Source organism: Stegostoma tigrinum, chromosome 1 (assembly GCF_030684315.1).
Source record: "Stegostoma tigrinum isolate sSteTig4 chromosome 1, sSteTig4.hap1, whole genome shotgun sequence".
NCBI classification, from domain to species: domain Eukaryota; kingdom Metazoa; phylum Chordata; class Chondrichthyes; order Orectolobiformes; family Stegostomatidae; genus Stegostoma; species Stegostoma tigrinum.
Window position 1 is genome coordinate 127,336,989 of NC_081354.1, and position 26,124 is coordinate 127,363,112.

Genomic DNA, 26,124 nt, shown 5'->3' on the forward strand with positions numbered 1-26,124 from the left:
GCTGAGCTTTTCCAGCAACTTTGTTTTTGTTCCTTATCAAATTAAGTTTGAACTAAGCCATGTAAGGGGATATTAGAGCAAACAAATAGCAATTTGCTAAAGGTGTTCAGTTTTAAGGAATGTCCTAAATGAGGAAAGAAAGGTGTGGAAATCTAAAATTAGTGCTTTGACAGATGAATGGAAGACCATCACTGTAAAACAGGATGAAAATTTTAAACTTGATAATTTCCTTAACTTGGAGCCAATGTATATCCATGAACATTGGGCGAGAGGGGTGCGGGGTGTGGGAAGGTGAAAATGTTTGGTGAAAGCTAAGAGTTGATGTTATTGAGGTGGAAATGGGCAGCATTGGTGATGGGATAACACAATGTGGAGCTGGAGGAACACAGCAGGCCAGGCAGCATCAGAAGAGCAGGACAGTTGATGTTTTGGGTCAGTACACTTTTTCATTAGTTACCATCCTTGAAAGATTCCAGGAGATTTGTCAAGCATAATTTTCCTTTTGTGAGCCCATGAAATCTATCTGATCCATCACTGTTTTCCAAATAATGTGCTGTTAAAATTTTTGTGATGGAATTAACCTTTATCCCACTGCCAATATCATGCTGGCCGGTCAAAAATCCACTGCTCTCTCTCTATGTCCTTTTTTAAATAGTGAGGTTTTAAAAAATATCCTCCAATTCATAGGAACTATTCCAGAGTGTATAGATTCTTGGAGGATGACCGTAAATGCATCTAATGCTCATTGGACCACTTTCTTATGTAATCTGGGATGTGGGTTATTGGGCCTTGGGGATTTGTTGGCTTTTAATCCCATTGATTTCCCCAACATGATTTCCGTACTAATACTGATTTCCTTCAGTTCCACCATCTCAGTAAACCATGCAATCCCCCTCCCAATTATTTTTAAGACGTTATTTGTGTCCTCTTTTGCGAAGACAGAACAAAAGATGTATTTAATTGGCCTGCCATCTCTTTGTTCTCCATTATAAACTCCCCTGTTTCTGGCTGTAAAGGGCTTACATATGTCTGCACTCATCTTTTTCACTTCATATAACAATGGCAGCTTTTACAATCATTTGTATGTTCCCCACAAGCTTATGCCTGTACTCTATCTTCCCTTTTTAATCAATCCCTTTGTCCTCCTTTGCTGAGATCTTAACTGCTCCCAATCCTCAAGTCTGCTGAATCTTTTTGGCCAATTTGTATGCCCTACCTTGGACTGAATACTAATATTAATTTCCCTTGCCAGCCAAGACTGGGCCATCTTTTCTGTTTTATTTCAGTGTCAGGCAGGAATGAACAACTGCTGCAGCTCTTCCATGCTCTCTTTAATATTTCCCATTGCCTATAATCCCTTTAAGCAACATTCCCCAATTTATCATAGCCAGCTCCTGCCTCACATCAATGTAGTTTCCTCTATTAAGATTCAGGACCCGAGTCCCAAAATCAACTATGACACTTTCCATCTTAATGAAGAATTCTGTCATATTAAGGTCACGCTTCCCCAAATGTCATGTGCAGTTAAATGATCACTTACTCAAAGTGGAAGGAAGTTTATATTCGAGTCCCCAAAGAGTCAGTGTTAGGGCCCCAGGCATCCCAGTATATGTGAATGATCTGGCTCTTGGAATAAAGGATATAACTTACAAATTTTCTGACAACAAAAGATGTAAAATTATTAAGAACTATGAGTTGGTTAGTGTGGAATCCAAAAGGGTATAACTAGTTTGGTGGGATGGGCAGAGGTGTGGCAGACTACATTTTACGCAGAAAAGTGTGAAGTTATTCATTTTGATGCAAGGAGTGCAGAAAGATGGTATCAAATAAAGTGTTGAATTCTAAAGGTGTTGCAGGAGCAGAGGCATATGGGCATGTGAATTTGCAAATCTTCGAAGTTAACAGGGCAGATTGATAGAGCACTTAATAAAGGCTATTGCAACCTGGACTTTATAAAAAGGGGTCAGAGTAGAAATGTAAAGGAGTTATGTTAAACCTATATATGATGGTGGTACAGTCTCAAGGGGAGGAAGTCATCTAATACTGAGACCACACTTCAGAAGGGACATTGGAGAGGGTGTTGATATAATTTACAGTGATTTGAGGGATGGGGAATTTCTGTGACACAGTCAGATTGGAGAAGCTAAGACTGTTCTCCTTGGAGAAAGAGACTGTTGAGAGATTTGATTGAATCCTGAGGAGTCTGGACAAGAGTCATGACAGAGAAGCTGTTCCCACTGGTGAGAGGATTAAGAAGCAGATGGCATAGTTTAAGGGAATTAGCAAAAGAAGCAGGGAAGACGGAAAGAAAAACCTTTTCACAAAGTGCTCTTGATGCTGATTCAATTGAGGCAGGGACATGGAGTGGATGGTTGAGAAATGGCAAAAGGTGAATTGTTCCTGCAGAGTTCTAGCACAGGTAGGACTTGGGGAATAATCTCCCTCTATGCTGTGACCCTTGTAGGAATTGAGAAGATCATTAAGTCCTCAACACACATCAAGGAATAATTTCAAAGTCACTAGCCTGTTTTGGCCTGGTGTTATGTTATTGATACAATTCCATAAGAAAGCTAAATTCTGTGGAGGCTTAATATTTGCAAGGTCAGTGGAATCATACAAGAATATTAAATGTGTCCTGGGAGTTGAAGTTAAATATGATGCCAAGATCTCTGACCTTATATACATATCCGAACAATCATGTTTTTAAGTGCGTGTTTGGTTTGGTGACAAAGAAAACAAAAAAGTAGCCCTGGTTGCCAGAACATTCAAATTCAAATATAAAGTAGGACCAGATCGAAACAAGGGCTAGCTCCAACACAACTCTGGCTTGTGACCACTTGTCTGTAAATGTTGAGGACAACAATAGATTTTCTTTCAATCTATTAGGACTTACCAGTGTCATGGTACTCAAAAGTATGACAAACAGTACACTCCCATCAAACACTCGATTGTTCACCACTTTGAACATCAGTGTTCTCAGTGAAAGGAAGAGTTTTCCCAAGAATGTCGTTTTAAGTACATTGCAGCAAATGCATTTTTCAGTGCAAATGGCTGGCAAGCAAGGCTGCATTGTTTTGACTTCTGTTTTTTGTTCTTCGTCCTCCATGCCTTCCTCTCCAATGGAGCATGGAGGGTTCTCACCATCTGTTTTATTATCTTCATTAACGGATTTATCATTGGACTGCTCTGCTATTTCTGGGCAACTTGTGTCCTCATATGGATGATTGAGTTCTCGTTCCACCTCCTGCTGCACTTCCTCCACTGTCTCGAGCTAATGTAATAAAGAATAATGGGTTGACCAACTTTGTCCATGACAACATATGATACAACAATGATGAACATCACAACTTAAGTCTTCAAGTTTAAGTTTGGTGACAAACTTCTGCCGAGGCGTAAACAGAAAATTTTGAGAACACTCGGCATTCTCATCAGTGGAGAGCAAAACAGAAAGTAGCAAAGCACAAAGTGATTGGCACATCTAGTCGCAATGGGAATGATTGACCAACTGTGAGTGGTTGCTAGTGAATCAAAAGCTACAGTAGCAGGGCAATAGCCAGCCAATTTTGCAAAATGGGACAGGCAGGAAATTGTCGATTCCACTGTTAGTTAAGAGTTTAGAAGTATGTGCCTGTGCCACGTGCCAGTGAGGCTAGGTATAGAAAGACAGGACAGATGAAAGCGTGGCTAAGGAGCTGGTGCAGGAGTCAGAGTTCAGGCTCTTAGATCATTGGGATGTCTTCTGTCGCAGGGTGACTAGTACAAGAGGGACGCGTTGCAACTAAACTGGAGGGGAAGCAGTATCCTCTCAGAGATGTTCACTAATGCTACTGGGTAGGGCTTGAATGAGAGTGGTTAGGGTCCTGGAACCAGAGCAGCATGTCAGGATGTGGAGGGATTGAGGGGAAGGTAGGTGTTAGGACCAGAAATCAGAAAGAAAGGACAGCCAGAGACAGGTAAAGGAACACAATGGTACAAATGGGCTGAAGTGTGCTTTTTCAACGCAAGAAGTATTATACGTAAGGCAGGTGAATCAGAGTCTGTATCAGTGCAAGGGAATTTGATATTGTGGCCAATACAGAGACTTGGATGAGAAAGGTACAAGGCTAGCTGCTCAATGTTGCAGTGTTTCATTGTTTTAGATGAGGTAGAGAAGAAGGTAAAAGAAGTAGAGGAGTTGCGTTACTAATCAGGGAGAATGTTACATCTGCATTCAGGCAGGAAATGCTGGAAGGTTCATCTACAGAGGCAAAATGGGTCGAGATAAAAAATAAGATGGGTATATTTACTTTGATTGGATTAAACCACAGGCCCCCAAAAGCCACTAAGAGATTGAGGAACAAATATGTAGGCTGTTTATGGAAAGGTGCAATGAAAACAGAGTTGTCATAGTGGGTGACATTAACTTCCCCAATATTGACTGGGGCTCCCTTAGAGCAAGAGGCTTGGATGGCAGAATTTGTTAAGTACATCCAAGAGGGTTTCTTAAAACAGTATGTGGGTAGAACAACTAGACGATGGGCCATACTGGACCTTGCATTGGCTAATGAACCTGGCCGAGTGACTGACCTTTCAGTGGGAGAGCATTTTGGAAATAGTGGTCACAGTTTTTTAAACTTTAAGATAGCTATGAACAAGGATAAGTCAGGACTTGTGAGACGATACTAAATTTGGGGAGGGCAAGTTATGTCAGTATTAGGCAGGAACTAGGGAGTGTTAATTGGGAGAAGCTGTTATCAGGCAAGTGGACATTCGACATGTGGGAACTATTTAAACACCTACAGTTGAGGCTTCAAGACCAGCATGTTCCAGTAAAAAAGAAGGATAAGAATGGCAAGGCAAGGGACCCTTGGATAATGAGGAAGATTGTGAATTTAGTCAGAAGGGTAAAAAATACATATGTAGGTTTAGAAAGCTAAAATCAGACAGGACCCATGAAGGATATGACGAAAGCAAGGAATCAGGAGAGCAGGAAGGGGTCATGAAATGACCTTGGCAAGTAGTTTTAAAGAGAATTCTAAGGCATTCTGTAGATACATTAAAAACAAAAGGATAACTAGAGAAAAGGTAGGACCACCCAAGGAAAAAGGAAGGAACTTATGCTTTGAGGCAGAGGATGTGGGCAAGATCCTAAAAGAGTACTTTGTGTAAGTATTCACCCAGGAGAAGGACATGGAAGAGATTGAGATTTGTGTGGAGCATGCTAATATGGTAGGGCACTTTGAGATCAAGAAAAATGTGGTGTTAGATCTCTTGAAGAGCATTGAGGTGGATAAGTCCCCAAGGCCCAGCAGTATCTACTCAAGGTTGTTGACAAAGGCAGGAGAGGAGATTTCTAGGGCCTTGACCAAGATCTTTTTATGCTCAAGAGATCCTGGAGGGCTGGTGAGTAGATCATGTTATTGTTCTGTTCAGGAAGGGAAATCCTCAAAACTGCAGACTGGTGAGTCTCATATTGGTGCTTCAGAAGCTATTGGCAAGAATTCTTAGGGATAGGATTTATGCACATTTCGAAAAGCATGGCCTAATTATGGACAGTCAGCATGGAATTGTGGACAGCAGGTCATGTCTTTCTAACTTGATTGAATTTTTCAAGGAGGTGACAGAGGTGATCGATTAGGGTAGATCAGTGCATATTGTTTACATCAGTTTCAGTAAGGGTTTTGACAAGGTTCCTCATGGTAGGCTCATCCAGAAGATTAAGATGCATAGGATCCATGATGACTTAGCTGCATGGATTCAGAATTGGCTTGCCCATAGAAGACAGAGGGTAATGTTGGATGCGCATTTTTCAGGCTGGAGGTCTGTGGCTAATGGTGTTCTTCAGGGATCCATTCTGGGACCTCTGCTGTTTGTGATATATATGAATAAATCAAATGAAAATACAGATGGGTGGGTTACTGAGTTTTCAGGTAATAGAAAGGTCAGTGGAGCTGTGGATAGTGTAGAAGTTTTTTAATGGGGAAGACCAGATATAGATCAATTGCAGATATGGGTGGAGAAATGGCAGATGGACTGTAATCCAGGTAAGTATGAGGTGCTGCACTTTGGAGATCAAAAGTTAAGGAAAAGTATGCAGGTAATGGCTGGACTGCATTGATGTACAGAAGGGTCTTGGGATTCAAGTCCGTAGCTCCCTGAATGTGGCCACACAAGTAGATAGGGTGATAAAGAAGGTGTATGGCATGCTTGCCTTTATTAGTTGGATAATTGAGTACAAGAGTCAGGATGTCATGTAGCAGTTTTATAAGACTTTGGCTAGGCCACACTTAGAGTATTGCATTTAATTCTGTTTGCCACATTATAGGAAGGATGTGGAGGCTTTGAAGAGGGTGCAGAAGAGGATGAAACTCTTTGGAAAGGGTGCAGAAGAGGATGCAGAAGAGAATCAGGATGCTGCCTGGATTAGAGTGTACAAGCTATACAGAGAGGCTAGAAAAACTCAGTTTGTTTTCTCTTGAGCAGTAGAGGCTGCGAGAAGAAATGTGAAGTTTCTTAAATAATTAGATGCATAGACAGGCTTGACAGTCAGAATCTTTTTCCCAGAGTTGAAATGTCTAATACTAGGTGGCAAGAATTTAAGGTGTGAGAGAGAGACATGAGGGGCAAGTTTTTTACACAGAGTGGTAGGAGTCTGAAACCAGGATGGTGGTGGAGGCAGATTCATTAAGGGCATTTAAGGGACTTTTAAGGTAAGCACATGAATATGCAAGGAATGGAGGGATATGGACCAAGGGCAGGCAGAAGGGATTAGTTTCATTTCGAGTCATGTTCGGCACAAAGCTGTGGGCCAGAAGGCCTGTTGCTGTGCTGTGCAGTTCTATGTTCTATGGTCTATGGGCATGTTTTGAAGGAATACCTGCAACGATTACAAGCCAGTAGCATCAATGCTTTATAATCTGACAGGAACCCAATTTCTGCCAAATCTTCAGGCTCAGCCTTCTTCTAGTTTTCTGAACACAGGATCATCAGTCAGACCTTTAGACTCTGTTTTGTATACCCTAATCTGTGCTCAGCCTTAAGAAGGGAATGTCTATCTGACACTGGCTCAGGACTGACGTAATTCAGAAATCCCTTCAAGTAGGTTCTCCTCCAGGATTCCTAAGAGTGACAGGAGGCATTCTTCGTCACCAGGTGCATCAGAAGACCCTCCCGCCCAACTGAGGAATTCTGAATGAAGATTGTCATGTAGACTTGTAGTTGTGAGGTCCACTTGAGGCCACCTAGGAAAACGTTTTCCTGCCTCCTTTGCACAGATAAAGGGAGTGTAATGGCACCATCAGAACAATGTGGGTCCCATGAGAGTAACAAGCAAAGTGACTCTGTGAGAATAAGGAGTGAGCAGGAAGGCAAAAGAAGTGTGAGGTTCTAGCAGCTGATATGTCATGAAGCTTGGATGCACATAGATACAGCTCAGGCTTCCATTTTTGGACAAGTGACATGAAAGTGTTGGGCTTAGTTGTCCAAGGACCAAAGGATTATTCTTCTCTTCGATTTGAAGGAGGAGTGCCCAGCATTAGAACAATCACTAAAGTAACCTTACTCTTCCCAAGCAATGGTACATGCCTATTCTATAACTGTACCAGAAAAAAAAATCTTGGCTAGAGGCATAACTAGTTCTGGAGTATAATTCTTCAGTGTTACTGCAGCCAGGAACCATAGTGTTTGAGGTATCCAGTGCCTTCAGCTGCTTCAGGGGGAGGTTGAATTGGATGATCCACCTAACACTTAAGGCTAAAGATCGTTGCAAATGCTTTAGCCTTATCTTTTGCATTGATTTGGTTGGCTCCCTCTCACATTGAGGATGGGGATATTTGGGGGGAGTTTACTTTTTAGTTTTTGTGTAGTCTTTAATGCCCATCACCAGTCATGACTGGATGTGGCAGGACTGTAAAATGTAGATCTGATCAATAGTTATGGGATCAGTTAGCCCTGTCTATCATCTGCCATTTCCCCTGCACGGTCCGCATTTGTTCCTAGATCATAGCTTGACCAATTGAAACATCATTTTAAAATGTGCCTGCTGCTGCTTCTGGCATGCTCGCTTGCACTTTTCATCTAACCAGGTTTGATCACCTGGTTTGAGGTTGATGGTAAAATGGAGGATTTAGTGGGTCTGAGTTTACAGATTGTTCTTGAATACAATGGTGCTGCTGCTAATAAGCCGACAGTGTCTTATAGGCTTAGGCTTTGAGTTAATGGATCTTGTGCCCTGTAAATGATGTATTGCAGTATTCCTGGCTTCTGACCTGCTATTTTAGCCACTGTGTCTACTGTGAGTTTCTGATCAATGCTAACACCCAGTATGTTGAAAGTGGCGGAGTCAGAGATGGTAGCATCACTGAATGTCAAGGGATGGTGGTTAGATTGTCTCTTATTGGTGATGGTCATAGCCTGGCATTTGTATGGCATGAATGTCACTTGTCAGCCCAAGCCCAGATATTGTCCATATCTTGTTGCATTTCAACACGGACTGCTTCAGTATCTGAGGCGCTGAACATTGTGCTACTGTCAGCAAACATCCCCACTTCTGACCTTATGATGCAGAGAAAGTCATTGATGAAGCACCTGAAAGTGGTTGGGCCTAGGACACTACCCTGAGGAACTCCTGCAGCGACGTCCTGGAGCTGGAGTAAGTAACCTCCAACGATCACAACCATCTTCCTATGCATCAGGTGTGAATCCAACCAGTTTGGAGTTTGCCCATGGGCTCCCTGTAATTCAAGTTTTGCTGAAGCTCCTTGATGCCACATTCAGTCTGAAGCAGCCTTGATGTCAAGGGCTGTCAGTCTCACCTCACCTCTAGAATTCAGCTTTTTGTCCATGTTTGAACCAAGACTGTAATGAGGTCAGGAGCTGAATGGCCCATGGTGGAGCACAAACTGGGCGTCACTGAGCAGGTTAATGCTGAGCAGGTTCTACTTGATAGCACTATTCGCTGTTTGCCTTTTCAACTACAGCTGGTCTGGTGTAGCAGCTATAGCCTTTAACACTTGGCCTGTTGTAGTGCTACTGAGCCACATGTGGACATTCTGTGCCATTGATATCCAAAGTGTTCAACAGTGGAGTTCAACAGGGGGAGTAATGATTCATTCGCTGAGGTGGAGGGAGGAGGAATGTGGAATGTGATAATCAGCAGGAAATTTCCTCACTCATATTTGACTTGCTGACATGAGACTTCTGGATTCAATATCTCAAACAACTCTTTCCTCATTTTACATCACTCTGCTGCCATCTCTGTCCTGGTACAGGGCATACCCAGAGATTATGCTTGTGGTGTCTGGTACCTTGTCTGCAAGATTCCATTAGCATTACTATATTAGGCTATTGGGCCCTGAGGGCTGCATATACACGAGCCAAATAATACGTGTAATAATATGTGTAATTCATTGTTATTTGCTTGTTACTGCATCTTCACAAATAAAAAGACTCATTACTGCTTCAATGTGAAGTAAATGTCAAGGGAATATTGAAACATATCTGCACCTCTAATAAAGTTGTTGGCCAATATAGTGGGAACAAGTTAAGAGAGGCCAAATGCAGAGGGATAAATCCTAAACTTTTATCCCTAATAAGCATGCCAATAAATTCTTCATCTTTGTTATAAAGCTTTAATGTCCTTGCAAACAAAGGCTTTACCATCCATGATCTCAACATCAGGGAATGTACAGCATCTTGGATCGAACCAAAATCTGGTTCACAGCTGCTGACTCCTTCTCAACATTGCTGCCCTGCCTGGCTTCATATCCCCAGTTGAACCTATGCTGCAATCTCCAAATCCTATCTCAGTCTCCCTTACCACTTCTCTGGTGCCCTTTTACATTAACATCATTTCACACTATAGCAATTGAATGCAATGTCTAGAAATTAATTCTTATGCTTTCAGTGATCACACCCTTGCCCATAATTTTTAAACCACCATTTCTGATAATTGTCCTCGCAATGGAACAAGGGGTCTGTCCTCAGGCTAAATTACAAGTTTGTGATCCACTGCGCTTTTCGTATGACTCCTAGTTTCCTCAATGCTGGATTTGATTGACAAGGATGGCAGAGTCGAAAACCTGCATTGTGAATCATGTACACCAGGTATTTCTGCTGTAATGTGTGTTTTGTTAACACAAATTGACTGTAACGTGATTGATGAATAGTGGACGCTGTTTGGATAACGTGAACTTTCTGCTGTACAGGCATAGCGATTTCCTGGAGTGATTTCCCTATAATGCAATTTTCTATGGTGATTTTCTATAGTACAAGGTCACACAAGAATGCAACTATCACGTTATAGGAGAACTACTGTACACTTATTGGCTAAATCTGTATTAAATTCTCAACTGTTTTGATGTTCAAAAACTAAACATGTTCCTTGTCTGTATAAAATCCAGTCATAAAGGTTTTCTGGTGGCCAATAAATGTGTTTTATTTTACTTCAGGAAACACATTTCATAAGGCAACATGCAAACGAGATTTGGTTGAGAAAAGATTATATAACTGGACTAAATAATCATATTAGATTAGTACTCCAGAGAACATGAGTAGAAACTCAACCATGGTAATTTGAGATTTTGAATTCAGTTTGAAGACGTAAAGCTGCTGCGCTCAACCAGTCTGGTCAATATGTAACTGCAGTTCATACAAATATAGTTAACTGTTTACTGCACTCTGAGCTGATCCAGCAAATGATTAAGCTGCATTAAACCATTACAAAGAGTTCAAGGAAAGTATTTACTATCACATTCTCAGAACAACTATTGTGTGCTTTCGACAGCAGTAAGGTCTGCATACTGCAAATGAACAACAGAATGAACTGTTCTATAAAACATCAGTGTTTAAATAACAAAGTAGAATAAGTATTCTTATGCTTCAGTTGGCCAGATTCGTAGATAAATTTTAATGGCCCTCTAATTTAAAGTTACTTATAAACACTTCTAGGTACCCATGTACCATGGTAGCTGAAAGAGAAAATTTAAATGTGACAAATATGCAGTTAAGAGATTTCATTCTGACATAATGCTCCCTGGAGAATCTCACTGGATGTACAGACGGTCTGCACAGTTGCTTGGATAAAAAAAAACTGCACTTCCATTTTGGAAGAATCCTCTGAAGCACAGAAGGATATTGCCTAATTTGTTTTAAAGGCTTTTCCCACAAAGTTTATATTAATTAAAATATAGTGGCTTTGAAATTTCAGCATTGATCAGAGGCTGAGTGGCTACATGCAGCAAACATTTGCGTGGAATCTGATTCCATGAGGATTCAGTATTGCCATTCCAGCTATTTTCTGATCAGGTGGTTTGAGTGTATAGGAGGATCTTCCATTCGTCCAGAATGCTGGGGGTTTCCTCCAGGACCATTGCTGAATACCATTTATAGACGTTGAAAAAACACAGGATATCCACGTCTCTTTAGGTATTTTTGAAAGGCTTTAAGTATTGTCAAAACTAAGGTAATTCATTATCTTCTGCTAGTAGGAAGCTGAAGTTGCAAAAGTTTATTTTTATCTTTGGTTCAGAAGAGCTTTACAAATATGGATTGGAGCAGGTGGTGTGAAATGCCCTTTGACAATCTCACAATTGCAGTGTAGAGTGTGGGTTACTGCAAAAGCAGATAGAGATTTTGCTCTGCCATGTCTCCACGGATGGAACTGCCACCAAATCATTTTGGCCCCAGAGACTATAAGACTAGATATTGTGTAGAATTACATTCATGTGTTACCATCAAGACTGCCGATCCATTTTCATACTTCCGTCCACCAATAGCTGGATCACACATAGCACTGATGGTAGGCACATGATTTGTGCCCATTGAAGGGAGCTCAGCACTATTTGAGAGTGTTGGAAAAGCTGTTGACTCAACAGTGCTTGATAAGTTAATTTCATTTTGCATACCTACAAGAAACAATAATTAGTTTCAAGCAGAAAGATAGTTTGTAAAGTATCAGCAGAGTTAAAATGTGTACAATTGAAGTCAACCTTTAAAAAAAAACTCTTAATAATATCCAATAACTAAATGCATTGTTAAAAATCTTTCAACTGAAAATAGTATCACATTATTCTTTGTACAGCACCATTTCTAACAGAAGTTATCCCACATTGTCCCCAACATTACAAGAACCATCCAGTATAAAACTGGCAAATTTAAAATCGGTTGCCAATTTCCAAGCTTTATATTTAGATTGTAGATTGTACCAGCATCAGAACAGTGGGTTCAAAATAATACTGACATAACATATTTTGGAGATTAAACACACTGTTGCTTGGAAAGATAGGTTGTGGGTTTGAATCAATGATTCCATATGCTAACTCCTCAATGTCACAAATGAAATCAGTGGAAGGCACAAAATGAAAACTCAGTTTGTTCCATTTAGGGGGCATGAAAATTTCAACAGAAGCCTCGGTGGCAATTCTTGTAGTTGTAGTGAGGATTATTTTGGTAAGCAAACCCAATGAATGTTTGGTGGGAAGAACACAACTGCTGTTTGCCTACCTGAGTGAAGCCTAAGACATTTCAGTTTACTTTATATACAGGCACAAACTAGGTGTCAGTTGAAGCATTTTATTTCATCTTGCTAAAAATTCAATCAAATTTACTCTACTGTACATTAACTTTAAGAGATGTTTGATTATTCAAAGTAAATGGGATGATAGTGCTTATATGTACAGGGAACAAAGATCAATACAGTGCAGGAACAGGCCCTTTGGCTCACCAAGCCTGTGGTGACATGTGACGTCGTTCTAAACTAAAAAGCCTTTTGCCTCTATACAATCCATATACCTCTATTCCCGACCTATTCATGTATCTGTCAAGAAGCTTCTTAAATATTGCTGTTGTATCTGCTTTTACCAGTGCGCCTGGTAGTGCATGCCAAATACTTTCAACCTCTGTGTTAAAAAATACTTGCTGTCTCCTCTTAAATTTACCCCTTTTACCTTAAACCTATGTCCCCTAAAATTGATATTTCTATCCTGCCAAAAACACTCTGACTATCCATTCTATATATGCCTCTCACAGCTTTGTAAACTTTGAACAGGTAGCTCCTCAGCTTTCAAAATTCAAGTGAAAACAAACCAACTTTGTCCAATCTTTCCTCATAGTTCATACCCCCATATGAGGCAATAGCATGGTAAACCTTTTTTTGTACTTTTTCCAAAACTTCCACATCCTTTTAGTAGCCTGGCAGCCAGAACTGTTTGCAATATTGCAAAATGGTTTAATTAAAGTTCTATACAGTTGCAACATGATTTGCCAATATTCATACTCCGTGGCCCAACCAATGAAGGCGAGAATGTTATATGATAACACAGTGTGGAGCTGGAGGAACACAGCAGGCATCAGAGGAGCAGGGGTGCTGACGTTTCACGTCAGGACCCTTCTTCAGAAAAGGTTTCTTTCTGAATAAGGGTCCCAACACAAAACATCAGCTTTCTTGCTCCTCTGAGGCTGCCTGGCCTGCTATGTTGCTCCAGCTCCACACTGTGTTATCTCAGACTCCAGCATCAGCAGTTCTTACTATCTGTAAGCATGTCATCTGTCTTTTCGACCACTTCGTCCACTTCTGTTGTCACCTTCAGAGAACTGTGGACTGGTATGCCTAGGTTCCTCTCTGTGTTAATGCTGCTAAAAGTTCTGCTATTTACAGTATAACTCCTTCCTGCATTAGATCTTCAAAATGCATCACCTCGCAATGCGTCCAGATTAAATTTCATCTGCCATTTCTCCACTGGAAACATTTGTTTTAAAATTGATTTTAAATGAATCTTCCAATGGGAAATTGCAGAAGTTATTAATAATATGTTCAAGCTTGTACTCTTGGAGCTATGTTAATAATATGCATCAGTGAAATTGAGAATGTAGGACAACACGATAATGCAGAAAATGTCTATATATTATGAACCAGATGGGATGGAGCAGGGAACATAATGTGGGAACATTTTTTTTCTAACAGTGAGTTGTGATGTGGAATGTACTGAATGTGTGGTGAAAACCATAAGTTTTAAGAGGGCATTAGATGCATGTTTGAAGGGAAGAGGTCAAAATTATGGGGAGACAACAAGGCTTGGAATTATTTGGATAATTCCATCAAAGAATCAGCAGTGATATGATGGATTTAATGGCCTCATTCTGTGCTCTACCATTCTATTATTCCATAAACTGCACATTTTGTTTCTTGTTATTCATCAGTCATATTCTTCAATGCCTATCAGGAATATATAACGCTGCATAAGGAAAAAATATTAAATGTGACTCTATTGCATAAAATCTTTAAATTAGGAATGATGAGTAATTTTGTTGGCTACATTTGTAAGGCATTCCTCTGCTATTTCAACTGATGTATTGATAAATGTTTTTCTTGAATTTATCAACATAGAAATACATACAAATGAATACTTTGTCCAGACCTATATCACAGTAGGTTTTAACCAATTGTATTATACTAAATACATTTAAACATATCGCAATACTTATTCTATTCCTGCTCATTGACTACAGCTCTGCCTTCGACACCATTATCCCCTCCAGACTGATCTCAAAACTCCATGATCTTGGTCTCAGCTCAGCCCTCTGCAACTGGATCCTCAGCTGTCTGACCTATCAGCCACAAGCAGTGAGGATAGGCAACTGCACCTCCTCCACAATAACACTCAACAGTGGAGCCCCCCAAGGATGAGTCCTCAGCCCCCTACTGTACTCCCTGTACACCTATGATTGTGTTGCCACATTCTGACTAAACGCCATCTACAATTTCGCTAACGACACCATCTTAGTGGGATGGATATCTAATAATGACAAGTCATAATATGGAAGGGAAATAGAGGGCTTGGTGTCATGGTGTAATGAAAACAATATTTCTTTCAATGCCAGCAAAGCTAAAGAACTGATCATTGACTTTGGAAGGAAAGGAGGAGAACTCATCCCCACGTACATCAATGCAACTGAGGTTGAGAGAGTGAAGAGCATCAAGTTCCTTGAGGTGATGCTAACCGATAGCCTGTCCTAGACTTCCCATGTAAATGCAACAGCCAAGAAGGCAAAACTACATCTCTTTTTGCTCAGGTGGCTCAGGAAATTTGGCATGTCCCTCAGGTCCCTCATTAACTTCTACAGATGCACCATTGAAAACATACCGTCTGGGCGCATTATGCCCTGGTATGCCAACTGCTCTGCCTACGACCCTAAGAAACTACAGAAGGAGGTGTGCACAGCCCAGACCATCAAGGAAGCCAGCCTTCCATCCATGGACTCTCAATTTATATGGCCCGTGGCTGCAGAGAGGTGGCCAACATCATCAAAGCCCCATCACACCCTGGTAATGACCTTCGACAACTTATTCTGTCAGGCAGAAAATGCAGATGCCTGAACACACGCAGAAGCAGGTTCAGGCCATTATCAGACTATTGAATGGACTCTAGCCTCAAATAATGTAACCAATAATGTAACCAATGTGCCTCCAGGCCTTTTTCATCTGTACATCCTTTGCTTGCTGTGATGTACTGGTCATAAACAATGTTTTTCACTGTATTTTGGTACACATGACAATAAAATCAAAATTAAATCTACAACAAAGGATTTATTAAAAGAGTTTAATTTATTTTGTGCTCAAATCATGTTATATAAAGCTTTCTGACACTTACTCGTCTGATGTTTCATGCTGCAATCTGGTAAAGGGACATTATTAGAAGAGCGAGCATTGTCTGTTTCTGAAATATCCTTTTGATCATCTGGCTGTACTTTACCCAAAGATGACTTAGTTCGTTTTTGGCATGTTAGCAAAAGCAGGAAGCTCTTAATATAATCTTTATATGAAGTTGTTTTTTCTTCCTTTTTGTTTGCAGTTAGTGTATCCCCAGAAAAGAAATTGAGAAGAAGAGCCAAGAACAAATTTAACACCTGCAGAATAACATTGAGGAATTTAAAATCTGTTTAGTGGTTATGATGACAAAATAAAATTCTGCAAAATACCTCCCTAACAGTTCAAGCTATTTCAAAAGACCAACTGATGATATGTTCGTATTGATTTAATTTAATCTTTCTTCTTGATTATCCACCAGTGGTTGCTAATAAATAGGTAAATGATGATAATACCTTAATTTTCTGCTCTTTGTCAATTGAATTGTTAGACTTCATGGATAATATGCAATCCTTTATCCTAAGCCATCCTTGTTCATCTGCCATTAGGTTATAAGTTACTTGGCTGATATTTCATAAATGGAATAGATTATATCACTATTATTTACTCATTTGCTTGTTTTTTTTAGCAAATTAATTTCTTCAAAACAATGTTGAGAACAGGGATTAAAGCTGCTTACTGTGATCAAATCAATTCCTGGAGGTATTACTTCCATGTTCCAGCTATTAAATCATTGGCCAATACATCCGTCCTTATGGTGCACTGCCTTTCTAGCCAATTGGATGATATTTGTCAGCCAAACTTTTTTTTGTCAAAGGGAGAAGGCAGTACTTCTGAGAGATATGAGACTGCCCAAGAGGCAATTGCATTAATCAGGAACTTACACAGTTCAGGTCAAGTACATTCGTGATTGCAAAATTCTGCGTGTTTACTTTATGCAATGCCCAACAATATGAAATAGAAATCTTGGCCAGAAGTGATAGATTACCTAGATAGATTACCTACAGTGTGGAAACAGGCCCTTTGGCCCAACAAGTCCACACCGCTCCTTGAAGCATCCCACCCAAACCCACCCCCATATAACCCACATACCCCTGAACACTACGGGCAATTTAGCATGGCCAATCCACCTAGTCTACCGGAGGAAACCCACGCAGACACGGAGAGAATGTGCAAACTCTACACAGACAGACAGTCACCCAAGGCTGGAATCAAACCTGGGTCCCTGGTGCTGTGAGGCTGCAGTGCTAACCACTGAGCCACCGTGCTGCCCCTAATCTTGATCATTATATTGATCATTGGTATTCTAGTAATCTATGTGAAACAAATAATTTTGAGCAAGCTATAAAGTTGCAAAACCTGGATTCCACAATTCACAAACGCATTCCAAGATCTCATAGTCCGCTTATAGTACCAGAGATGCTTTTCTGACACATTGAACTGTCAGTATTTCACAACATGCTCTTTCAGATGCCTTTGGGTGATTGGGGGCGTGTGTTGTAGGGATGTGGTGAAAAGGTGTTGTTGGTCCGATATCACTTGCAATTTCTGGCTATATATACTTGACGTGGCTCTTGCAGCATACATTTGAATAAGGTCTGTTATATTTAAGATCCACATAGTTGCGTCTCATTGTCCTCCTTGTCAGAAGCCTCCATGTACCACTGTAATGAAGACTATGGTAAACTATCATTTGATTGTTTTGCAACTGCTGACTGCTCAAATTAGTAAGGAGTTGCTTTATTTGCGATAGGCCTGCAAAGGCTCATTGAAGCTGTCACCATCTCTGGTTATCTCTGTGGCCTCGGCACTACAAACAACCACAGGAAGTGCAGCAGCCTCCAAAGGATGTGGAACAGTTATAATCAGCCAGAGGTCCACTCACAATGTGGAAGAAATGCAGAACCCACCGTCTTTGGTCTTCGATGGAATGTCCTCCAAATAAGAGAGACACATACCATAATCAAATTAGGATGATCCCAGGACACTGTCACAGAGCTGTGATATCCACTGGAGCACTCTAACTGAAGGGCATTAAAGACTCTACATAATATTGATGAGAGCACCATATCACAGCACAATGCTCTTCATTAATAGAACATCCTTTAATTTCATTGATATTTAGCTCATCTGTGATTATTGTTACCACATTTTAAAAATCTGCACCAGGCACCCTGGATCCTTCCATAATGTCAATATTCTTGATAACTCTCAGGTTCCTCCTTCATTCGAAGGATCATATGTCTTATAAGATTGGCTGGTGTGAGCCCAAGACCACGCTGCCAATCCATGGATGACAACTCCTTTGTGCAACCCCCGATTGAGAAAGAGCATATGTACAATGCCATCCCTTCATCCGCAGGGATAGGTGATCGGTTTCCTCAGAATGTAGTTCTCATGCATGGACAAATCTTGGGGGTTGTGCAGTATGTTATTAATGTGTTGTATAACTCTTGCACTGCACAACTGCAGCAAGCAGTTTAGCTAAGACGAATGTGAATCTACTGTAGGCAGAGTCAGTTGGAGTCAGTTAGCTCAGGTGGCTGCATAGCTGGTTTGCCATGCAGAATAATGCCAATAACATGGGCTCACTTACTGTCCCAGCTGAAGTTTCCGTATGGACCCACCATTTTTACTTCACCTGGGGCATGGTGGCCTCAGTTTAAACCACCATCAGCTATCGTTCCATAATAGGGCAGCAGCCCTTAAGGATTAGCAGTTTGGTTCCAGGTGTTCTCTCTCCCTCTCTCTCTCTATCTCTCTCTCTATATAAGTATATATGATTTGGATACAGGGACCAACTATAATCTTTTCAGATTTGATGGAAATACAATGACAATGTTTTGTTATGAGGAAGATCTAAAGTGACTTCACAAAGGTTCGGACAGGTGTAATGAATGGACAACAACACAGTAGATAAAATTCAAAATCCTAAAATCTACTTTGGTAGAAGGAAAAGATCTGCAAAATATTTCTTACCAGCTAAGAGGCTGGAAAGTGTAAATATATAAAGGGATTTTGTCATTAAGTCACTGAGGGTTAATAACGCAGATACTACAAACTACAAGGAAGCTAGCAGAATGATAACCTTTATTGCAAGTGGTTTTGTGCACAGGAGTGGTGAAGTCTTGCTTCAGTTGTGTAGGAGGTTGATTAGACTGCAGCTGGAGTATTATGTGCAGTTTTTGTCTCCCTTCATCAGGAAGCATATTATTGCCATAGAAGGTTTTCAACAAAATTTTACCAGATGTTCCCAGATAATGGGATTGTCCAATGAAGAAAGGGTGCAAAAACTAGCCCCATACTCTCTAGAATTTTGACAAATGTAAGGTGATATGATTGAAACATACAAATACTTAAAGAGATAGACAGGTTAAATGCAGATAAGATTTTTTGTATATTCAATCATGGAAGGTGGGCATTGCTGGCTGACCAACATCTATTGTTCAACCCTAGTTGTCCTTGAGAAGGTGGTAATGAGCTTCTTTCTTGAACCACTGCTGTCCATATGGTGTAGGTAGATCTGTAATACCATTAGGAGCGGAATTTGAAAATTTTGAGCTGGTGGCACTGGAAGAATGGTAATATATTTTCAAGTCAGGATGGTGAGAGACTTGGAAGTGATCTTGTAGGTGGTGGTGTTCTGATATATCTGCTGCCCTTGTCATGGAAGTGATCATGGGTAAGGAAGATGCTGTCTAAGGAGCCATGGTGAATTTCTACAGCACACCTTTTAGATGGCACTCAGTGCTGCTACTGAGCACTGGAAGAGACGATGGATATGATAACAATGGGTTACTTCATCCTGGATAGTACCAACCTTTTTGAGTGTTTTTGGAGCTGCACGCATCAGGCAAGTGGAGAATATTCCATCACGCTCTTGACTATATCTTGAAAGATGATGGACAAGTTTATGGAGTCAGATTGGGAGTTGCTCACTGCAGGATTCCTAGCCTGTGACCTGCTCATGTAGCGATTGTATTTATCTGGCTAGTTCTGTTCAGTTTCTAGTCAATGGTAATCCCAAGAATGTTGGTAACTGGGGCTTCAATGATGATAATGCCATGAAAAGTCAAGGGGAAATGGTTATATTCTGTCTTTTCGCTGATGTCATTGCCTGCCATTTGTGAGGCACAAATTTTACTTACCACTTGTTTGCCCAAGAATGGGTATTATTCAGGTCTTACTGCATTGGGGTATGGATTACTACTGCATCTGAGGAGTCGTGAATGTTGCTAAGCAGTGTGCAATCATCAACAAACATTCCCACTTCTGACCTTATGATGGAGGGAACGTCATAGATGAAGCAACTGAAGTTGGTTGGGCCAAGGACATTACTCTGCGGAACTCCTGCAAAAATAATTTAGGGCTAAGATGACCGACCTCCAACAATTACAATCATCTCACTTTTGGTAGCTATGTCTCTAACAATCAGAGAAGTTTCCTTCTGATTCCCATTGATATATTTTTCTATAGCTCCTTGGTGACTCACTTGGTCAAGTTTTGAATGTTTTTCACCATCTGCCTTAAAATCTATTTATGATGTCAAAGTGTAAAAATTTTGATCAGGCAGACATTTTCTACCTTTTTATCTGCTGTAAAATGTATTGTTAGAACCCTCTTAACAATCAAATTTTTTTAAAGACATGGTTATATACTATATAACATAGGGGAGCAAAAAGAGATCTGATACATTAACTATTCATAGAACTGAGTTCAAACAGGTGGACATTAAAACCTCAGTATTTTTAAAGCTTTTCAATTAAAAGTAATTTCCCAAACATATCGTCATAGCCCTTATAAGGTTATACTCTTGTCTGTGTGCCCATCAGCACAAAAAGGTTGGGCACCTCTGGTTTAAGACATTCCTTCGTATTACTCTCTTTGGCTATCCTTTTGACCATCTGTCTGAAAACTGTTTACGATATCAAATGATATTTTATAGCAAAGCATCTTGCAGATTTTCTGTTACATTAAAGGGCACTAAATAAATAATGGTGTTGTATTAGACAAGCTCTCTGTATTTCAGTAGCCACAATGAAGTGCAGCTGCTGTGTTAATCGCAAAACTTTGCAAAATATATGCAAAGCAATTATAAATATTGAATATAGCTGGCAGTAGATTACATTAATAAATACAGAAGAATGAGATATGAATATCATTCATGCTAAATTTTAAGTACTATACCTTAAATTAGTATTTAAAAATCAGATTCACAGTAAGTTGTTGTTTACACTATTGATATTACATATTTTACATTGTACTCTATGTTTTGGGCAAGCATTTTTTTAATAAATGCTAATATCTTTAGATTACCATGTGAAGAAACAACAGGTTTGATATAATCTGAATCCACCCAATAAGTGCTCTTACCAGAAAGTTTCCAGCTATGTATGTAAGCAGGAATAGTGGTAGACAAAAATACATCTTTGAACAGCGCATACAATCATATAACGGTTCAATCCATTCTCCACATAAAATTCGAAAGACCATTATAAAGGAATTATAAAAGCCTCTGAAGTTCCATCTGGGTATTTTGTTGCCTTCAAAAGCCTCCTATGAGGTAATATAATGTCATATGAAAAACATTGGTTGACTCTTAAAAAAACAGATAGATATCATAGAGTGAGAAAAGTTTACTTAATATGCTCTGCTGAAGTCAAAATGAGTTATGAAATACTATACAATCTATGGAAACATGAGATTAACTGTTTTCTATTCTGTGTTCTGTTAACAATTCTTATAAGCCTAAGAATAAGACTGTTTTTAATTTGAGTGAATAAAAGTAAAACCTGGTTATGTAACATTCCTCAAATTCTCTAGTTTAGCAGGATTAAGTCTTGATGGCAACATAGCAGCATTTTTAATATTTATCTACTAATCTAACCAATAGCAAATTCTAGATTTAAAAAGAAATAGGATTGGTACAATTACTCTAAGATTCTGAGATAACTCAGTGTGGAGCTGGAGGAACACAGCAGTCCACACTGTGTTATCTCTGACTCCAGCACTGGCAGTTCTTACTACTCTAAGATTCTGTTGTGGGTTGCTGCTCACCAGAAGAAACTCAATACTGCTTTGAATATCCTCCATATTGTCACAAATTAAGAAGCACTTTCTACTTCCCATATTTTTTTCGTAAAAGTAATTGAGTTGATATGAACATTTGATGTTGTGATATAATTATTCTCTTTCGTGAGGACGTTTTCTAAATTAGGTCCTACCTGCCCCCGGAAGACATCCCAATGATCCAGATACTGAACCCGTTTTCCCCTACACTCTCTATTTAGCCATGTATTTAATTGTAATATGTTCCTGCACCTAGTCTCACTGGCACAAGACACAGGTAGTAATCTCAAACTAAGAATATATTTGATTAGCCACGATCTCAGTGAATGAAAGGTTGGACTCAGTGAGCTGTGAAGCCTACTTCAGCTCCTGTGTCTTCTGGTCTTAGGTCTTAATACTCTCCACCTGTCTGGATGAATGCAGCCCCAACAATACTCAAGAAGCTTGGCACTATTCAGAACAAAGTAGCCCGCTTGATTGGCACCACTTTCACAAATATCCACTCCCTATACTATAGATGCTGAAAAGCAACAATGTGTACTATCTGCATGATCCATTGCAGAAATTCATCAAAGATCATTAGAAAGCACCTTCTAAACCCACAGTCTCTCCCACCTAGGAGGACAAGTTTGGCAGGTACATGCGAACATCACCACATGCAAGTTCCCCTCCAAGCCACTCACCATCCTGGCTTGGAAATATATCACTGTTCCTTCACTGTCACTGGGTTAGCATTAAGGTTCAAATTGTTACAATGTTAATTGATGTTACATTTGTATTGATTTTGGTTTGACTGTTCTAGTGAAAATTTTAAAGGGTGAAGTCTTGTCCATCCTTTTTATTTTTTCATCACAGCAATTCCTTTTTTTTAGAAAGCTCTCAATCTCTTAGAGAATCTCAACCTTGCAGTCAAATACCTGACTAAATTAATATGCAAAGAATGGTCATTTTGATGAGATGCTGGAGGTTTACTGATATATGCAGAACTTTAAACAATAAAAGCCAAGTATTTGAAGAGAGCAGGACAGAAAATATGAAATGAATGCTAAATGAAGCGCCTAGAATAGATGTAGCAAATTTGATAGCCCCAGGACGCAATCAAACCCTGTGCATTCATTGTGATGCAGGTAGAATACTAACTTGACACTGTCAGCTCAGTTCAGTGAGTTCTGTATCAGCCTGAATTAACCACGTTGATGGGACTCCTTAACGATAATGGTTTCACCACTTAAAACTAAACCTGCACTACTGAAAAATGAAAGAACTGAGGATGCTGTAAATCAGGATCAAAAACAAAGTTGCTGGGAAAGCTCAGCAGATCTGGCAGCATCTGTGAAGGAAAAAGCAGTTCTGAGGAAGGGTCACCGGACTGAAACGTTAACTCTGTTTTCTCCTTCACAGAAATTGCCAGACCTGCTGAGTTTTTACAGCAACTCTGTACTGATTAAAACTGGACTACATGTGGCTTAAGGGAAGGTGCATTGTGTCTGCAGCAGATGTGACAGTTGTACAGAAAGTGACTCTGTCCTGGGAAACATTGAAGAATGATACAACATAGAGAACACAGCCTTGTAAGGCTTTCTGATTGGACTGGTTGGGCTGAATTTCCTGTTCCTGTGCCTTACATTCCTTGCAGTCTTGTATGTAATCATGTCCTTTTGCTTTGTGAAGTACTACCTCCGGCAATTCATCAACTGACCTTGATTGAATTTATCTGCATAGGAATGACATTGTGACGTTTTGATTTGAGGATGCTTTATGAGACCAGCTCTCTACGCCATATGGAATATCTCTAGGGCAGTATATATCAAAAATTACTGTACTAGAATCCATTTTTAGTTAAAGTTTGGGCAAAATTGTAGCATGCAAAGGAATTTGTAGATTTACTATCAGAACTAGTTTGGCAGTGGAGCAAAATAAGTCATACTTTTTAATATGCTTACTTTATTTTCATAGTCATGTCCAACAAGTTGCATTCCTATTACAGTGAATATATAAATCACGATGATGACGATAAGTGTCAGATTTCCCATCTCTTTTAAAGATTTGAATATGATGTTGATCAATGTGTTCAGTGTTTTCCAGTTTTTTGCTAGTTTGAAGACTCTAAGCTGATATTAAAAGAAAACAGCAAAATTTGGAACAGTTAGAATTTTCACAAGCTTCACAATGTGTTATGAATCAAACATCTGATAGCAGTATAATTTTGTTTTATTTCTGATTCTGCCAAATAAATACTCTGGGAATTTCATAGCTTTCAATAACTAGTAGATGTGTAGAAAACATGTACAGGATATGCATGCATGTACATTTCGTTATAAAGCTTTCAAAATACAATAGAAATGATAACCCTTTTGAGAAATTAAATATCTTGGTATTAGCATAAAGCAATAAAGAACGGAAAAAGAACATGCATGCCTGCATGTTCAATCCAGATGAGATGATTATTTAAATAGAAACAATGTGAAGTCCAAAAGATAGAATTCCAAAACAGATTGGTTAGTCACAGTGCTGGATTCTGTCAGCAGCTAATTTTTTATGTGATTCCCTTAGAAACTTAACTACAGCTCTCTGAGGCCCACAAGTTACAAATGCTTTTGCTATTTTGCACCTTTAGAGAGACCAAGATGAGTGCCACCTTCTGTAAAGTACAATCCTCACTCTGCAATTTCTGACAGAAAGTTTATCATAGAAAAACATGCCAATTCGCCACTGTGGTGCACTGTCGTTTATTGTTCCTAGGCTGCTCAGAGATGGAGTTGGAGCAGATCTTTGTAGCTAGAACTATTGAACTATATATATCATATAGAGAGCAAGGATTGATTCTTACATGACCATGTTAGAGTAAACCTTTCCACTTCAAATATCATATGACCTCACTGCTGGTGATGTCATCAGCTGTCCGATTTACAGCTCCCTACCCTTCAGACCAGCTCTTCTTTCTGTCCCTGAAAATATACATTTTTCCATTATGAATTCCCATTGGACTAATAGTGTGTCCCAATTTGTTTACTTTCTATTCATTATATTAAATCTAAATTTGGAGTGATGAAAAATTCCTGGTTTTTCACATTTGAAGTTGGTACAACAGAGCTTTGATTTCTTTTGAACAGATGTGTTTTCCCCCAATTTGATGTTTACTTGAACATACATTCAAATTCTGAAGGATCAGCCTGACACATGCCTTTGAGTTAATTAAAATTAAGAAGTCAGTTTATTGTAAACTTACTTGGATAATGTATGAACCTTATTAAAAATGTAAAGCGCACCCCGAATTCTGTGATCTGAAGCTGCATCCACACATATACACAAACGAGCATGCAGACAAAAGAACAAGGTACCGAGTGAGGCAAGATGGAATTGAAAAAAAAGGCACAACCCTTAGGCATAGGTTTCATTATTTGAGGTTAGAGTCCATTCAACAGTCTGATTACAGCCAGAAAGAAGCTGAACCTGCTCATGGTGATTGTGCTGAGCAGTTGTCATCCTGAACTCTAACAACCATTATTCGATTTTCCAGAATGGTTGGTGTTGTGGGGAACTAAATTTCACTTTAATTTTTATGTTAAATTCTCTCTCTATCAAGTGTTCCAGATTGCAACAGAGCCAATGCCCTCATTTGAGAAATTCCAGATTGAGAGAAAGATGATCTTACATTCTGTAGGGAGCTTTCTTTCTGGTGTTATGAATGTTACTGCTTTCTGTAACAACATCAGAAGCTTTTTCACAGGAGGGGTTTCTGTGTGCGGATGCTGGCTGTTAGCTTACAATATGGACCATCCATTTTTGATAAAGAGTTTTGATGATCCATTGTCAGAGATTCCCAGTTACCCTTTTATGTACATAGTGGGTTTTATCTCCTCTGCATGGAACGAGTTTCACAAGATGTTTCTCATATCAGCAATATTTGTAGTAGGCAAGTCTCATTACTTGAGACATTTGAAGATATCATTTTAAACTATGTATACCAGAGATGAATTTTATTGTCATGGATATACTTTATAGAGTGTAGTTAACAATGAAAGCATTATATTCAGATACTATTTCAGAAATTCTTGTGGCAGTTTGAATCAATTGACTTTGGCATCCATTTTCAACATGTCATTTAACTACTGCCCCTGAAACCACAGTCCAGTGATTCTCAGTTAAGTGATGAGATTCAATGGTTAATAGTTCATGCTTTATGTCACCATGAGAATTAATCTATATTCCTATGTTATATCCCAATATTTGATTTGATTTATTCTTGTTACTTGTACAGAGATAGAGTGAAAAGTATTCTTTTGCATGCAATCCAAGCAAATCATACATCATTATGCCAGGGTGTTAAAACAGAATATAATGTTATAGCTACAGAGAGGGAGCAGTGAACGATCAACTTTGAGTGCATTAAAAAGTCTGATAACAGCGGGGAAGAAGCTGTTCTTGGGAAT

The 26,124-nt window shown here is 39.5% G+C and overlaps 1 protein-coding gene across 1 annotated transcript in view; it reads right to left on the reverse strand.

Moving 5' to 3' along the window:
- Nucleotides 1–26,124, reverse strand: part of LOC125452752 (sodium channel protein type 2 subunit alpha-like) — a 160,643-nt gene that overhangs the window by 72,407 nt on the left and 62,112 nt on the right. Inside the window, exons 11-15 of the mRNA XM_059639681.1 lie at nucleotides 23,619–23,802; nucleotides 20,996–21,165; nucleotides 15,627–15,882; nucleotides 11,710–11,882; nucleotides 2,894–3,271 (exon numbers count right to left, since the gene is read on the reverse strand). Of these exons, the coding sequence (XP_059495664.1) occupies nucleotides 2,894–3,271; nucleotides 11,710–11,882; nucleotides 15,627–15,882; nucleotides 20,996–21,165; nucleotides 23,619–23,802 (1,161 nt within the window). The remainder of the gene's footprint in view (nucleotides 1–2,893; nucleotides 3,272–11,709; nucleotides 11,883–15,626; nucleotides 15,883–20,995; nucleotides 21,166–23,618; nucleotides 23,803–26,124) is intronic.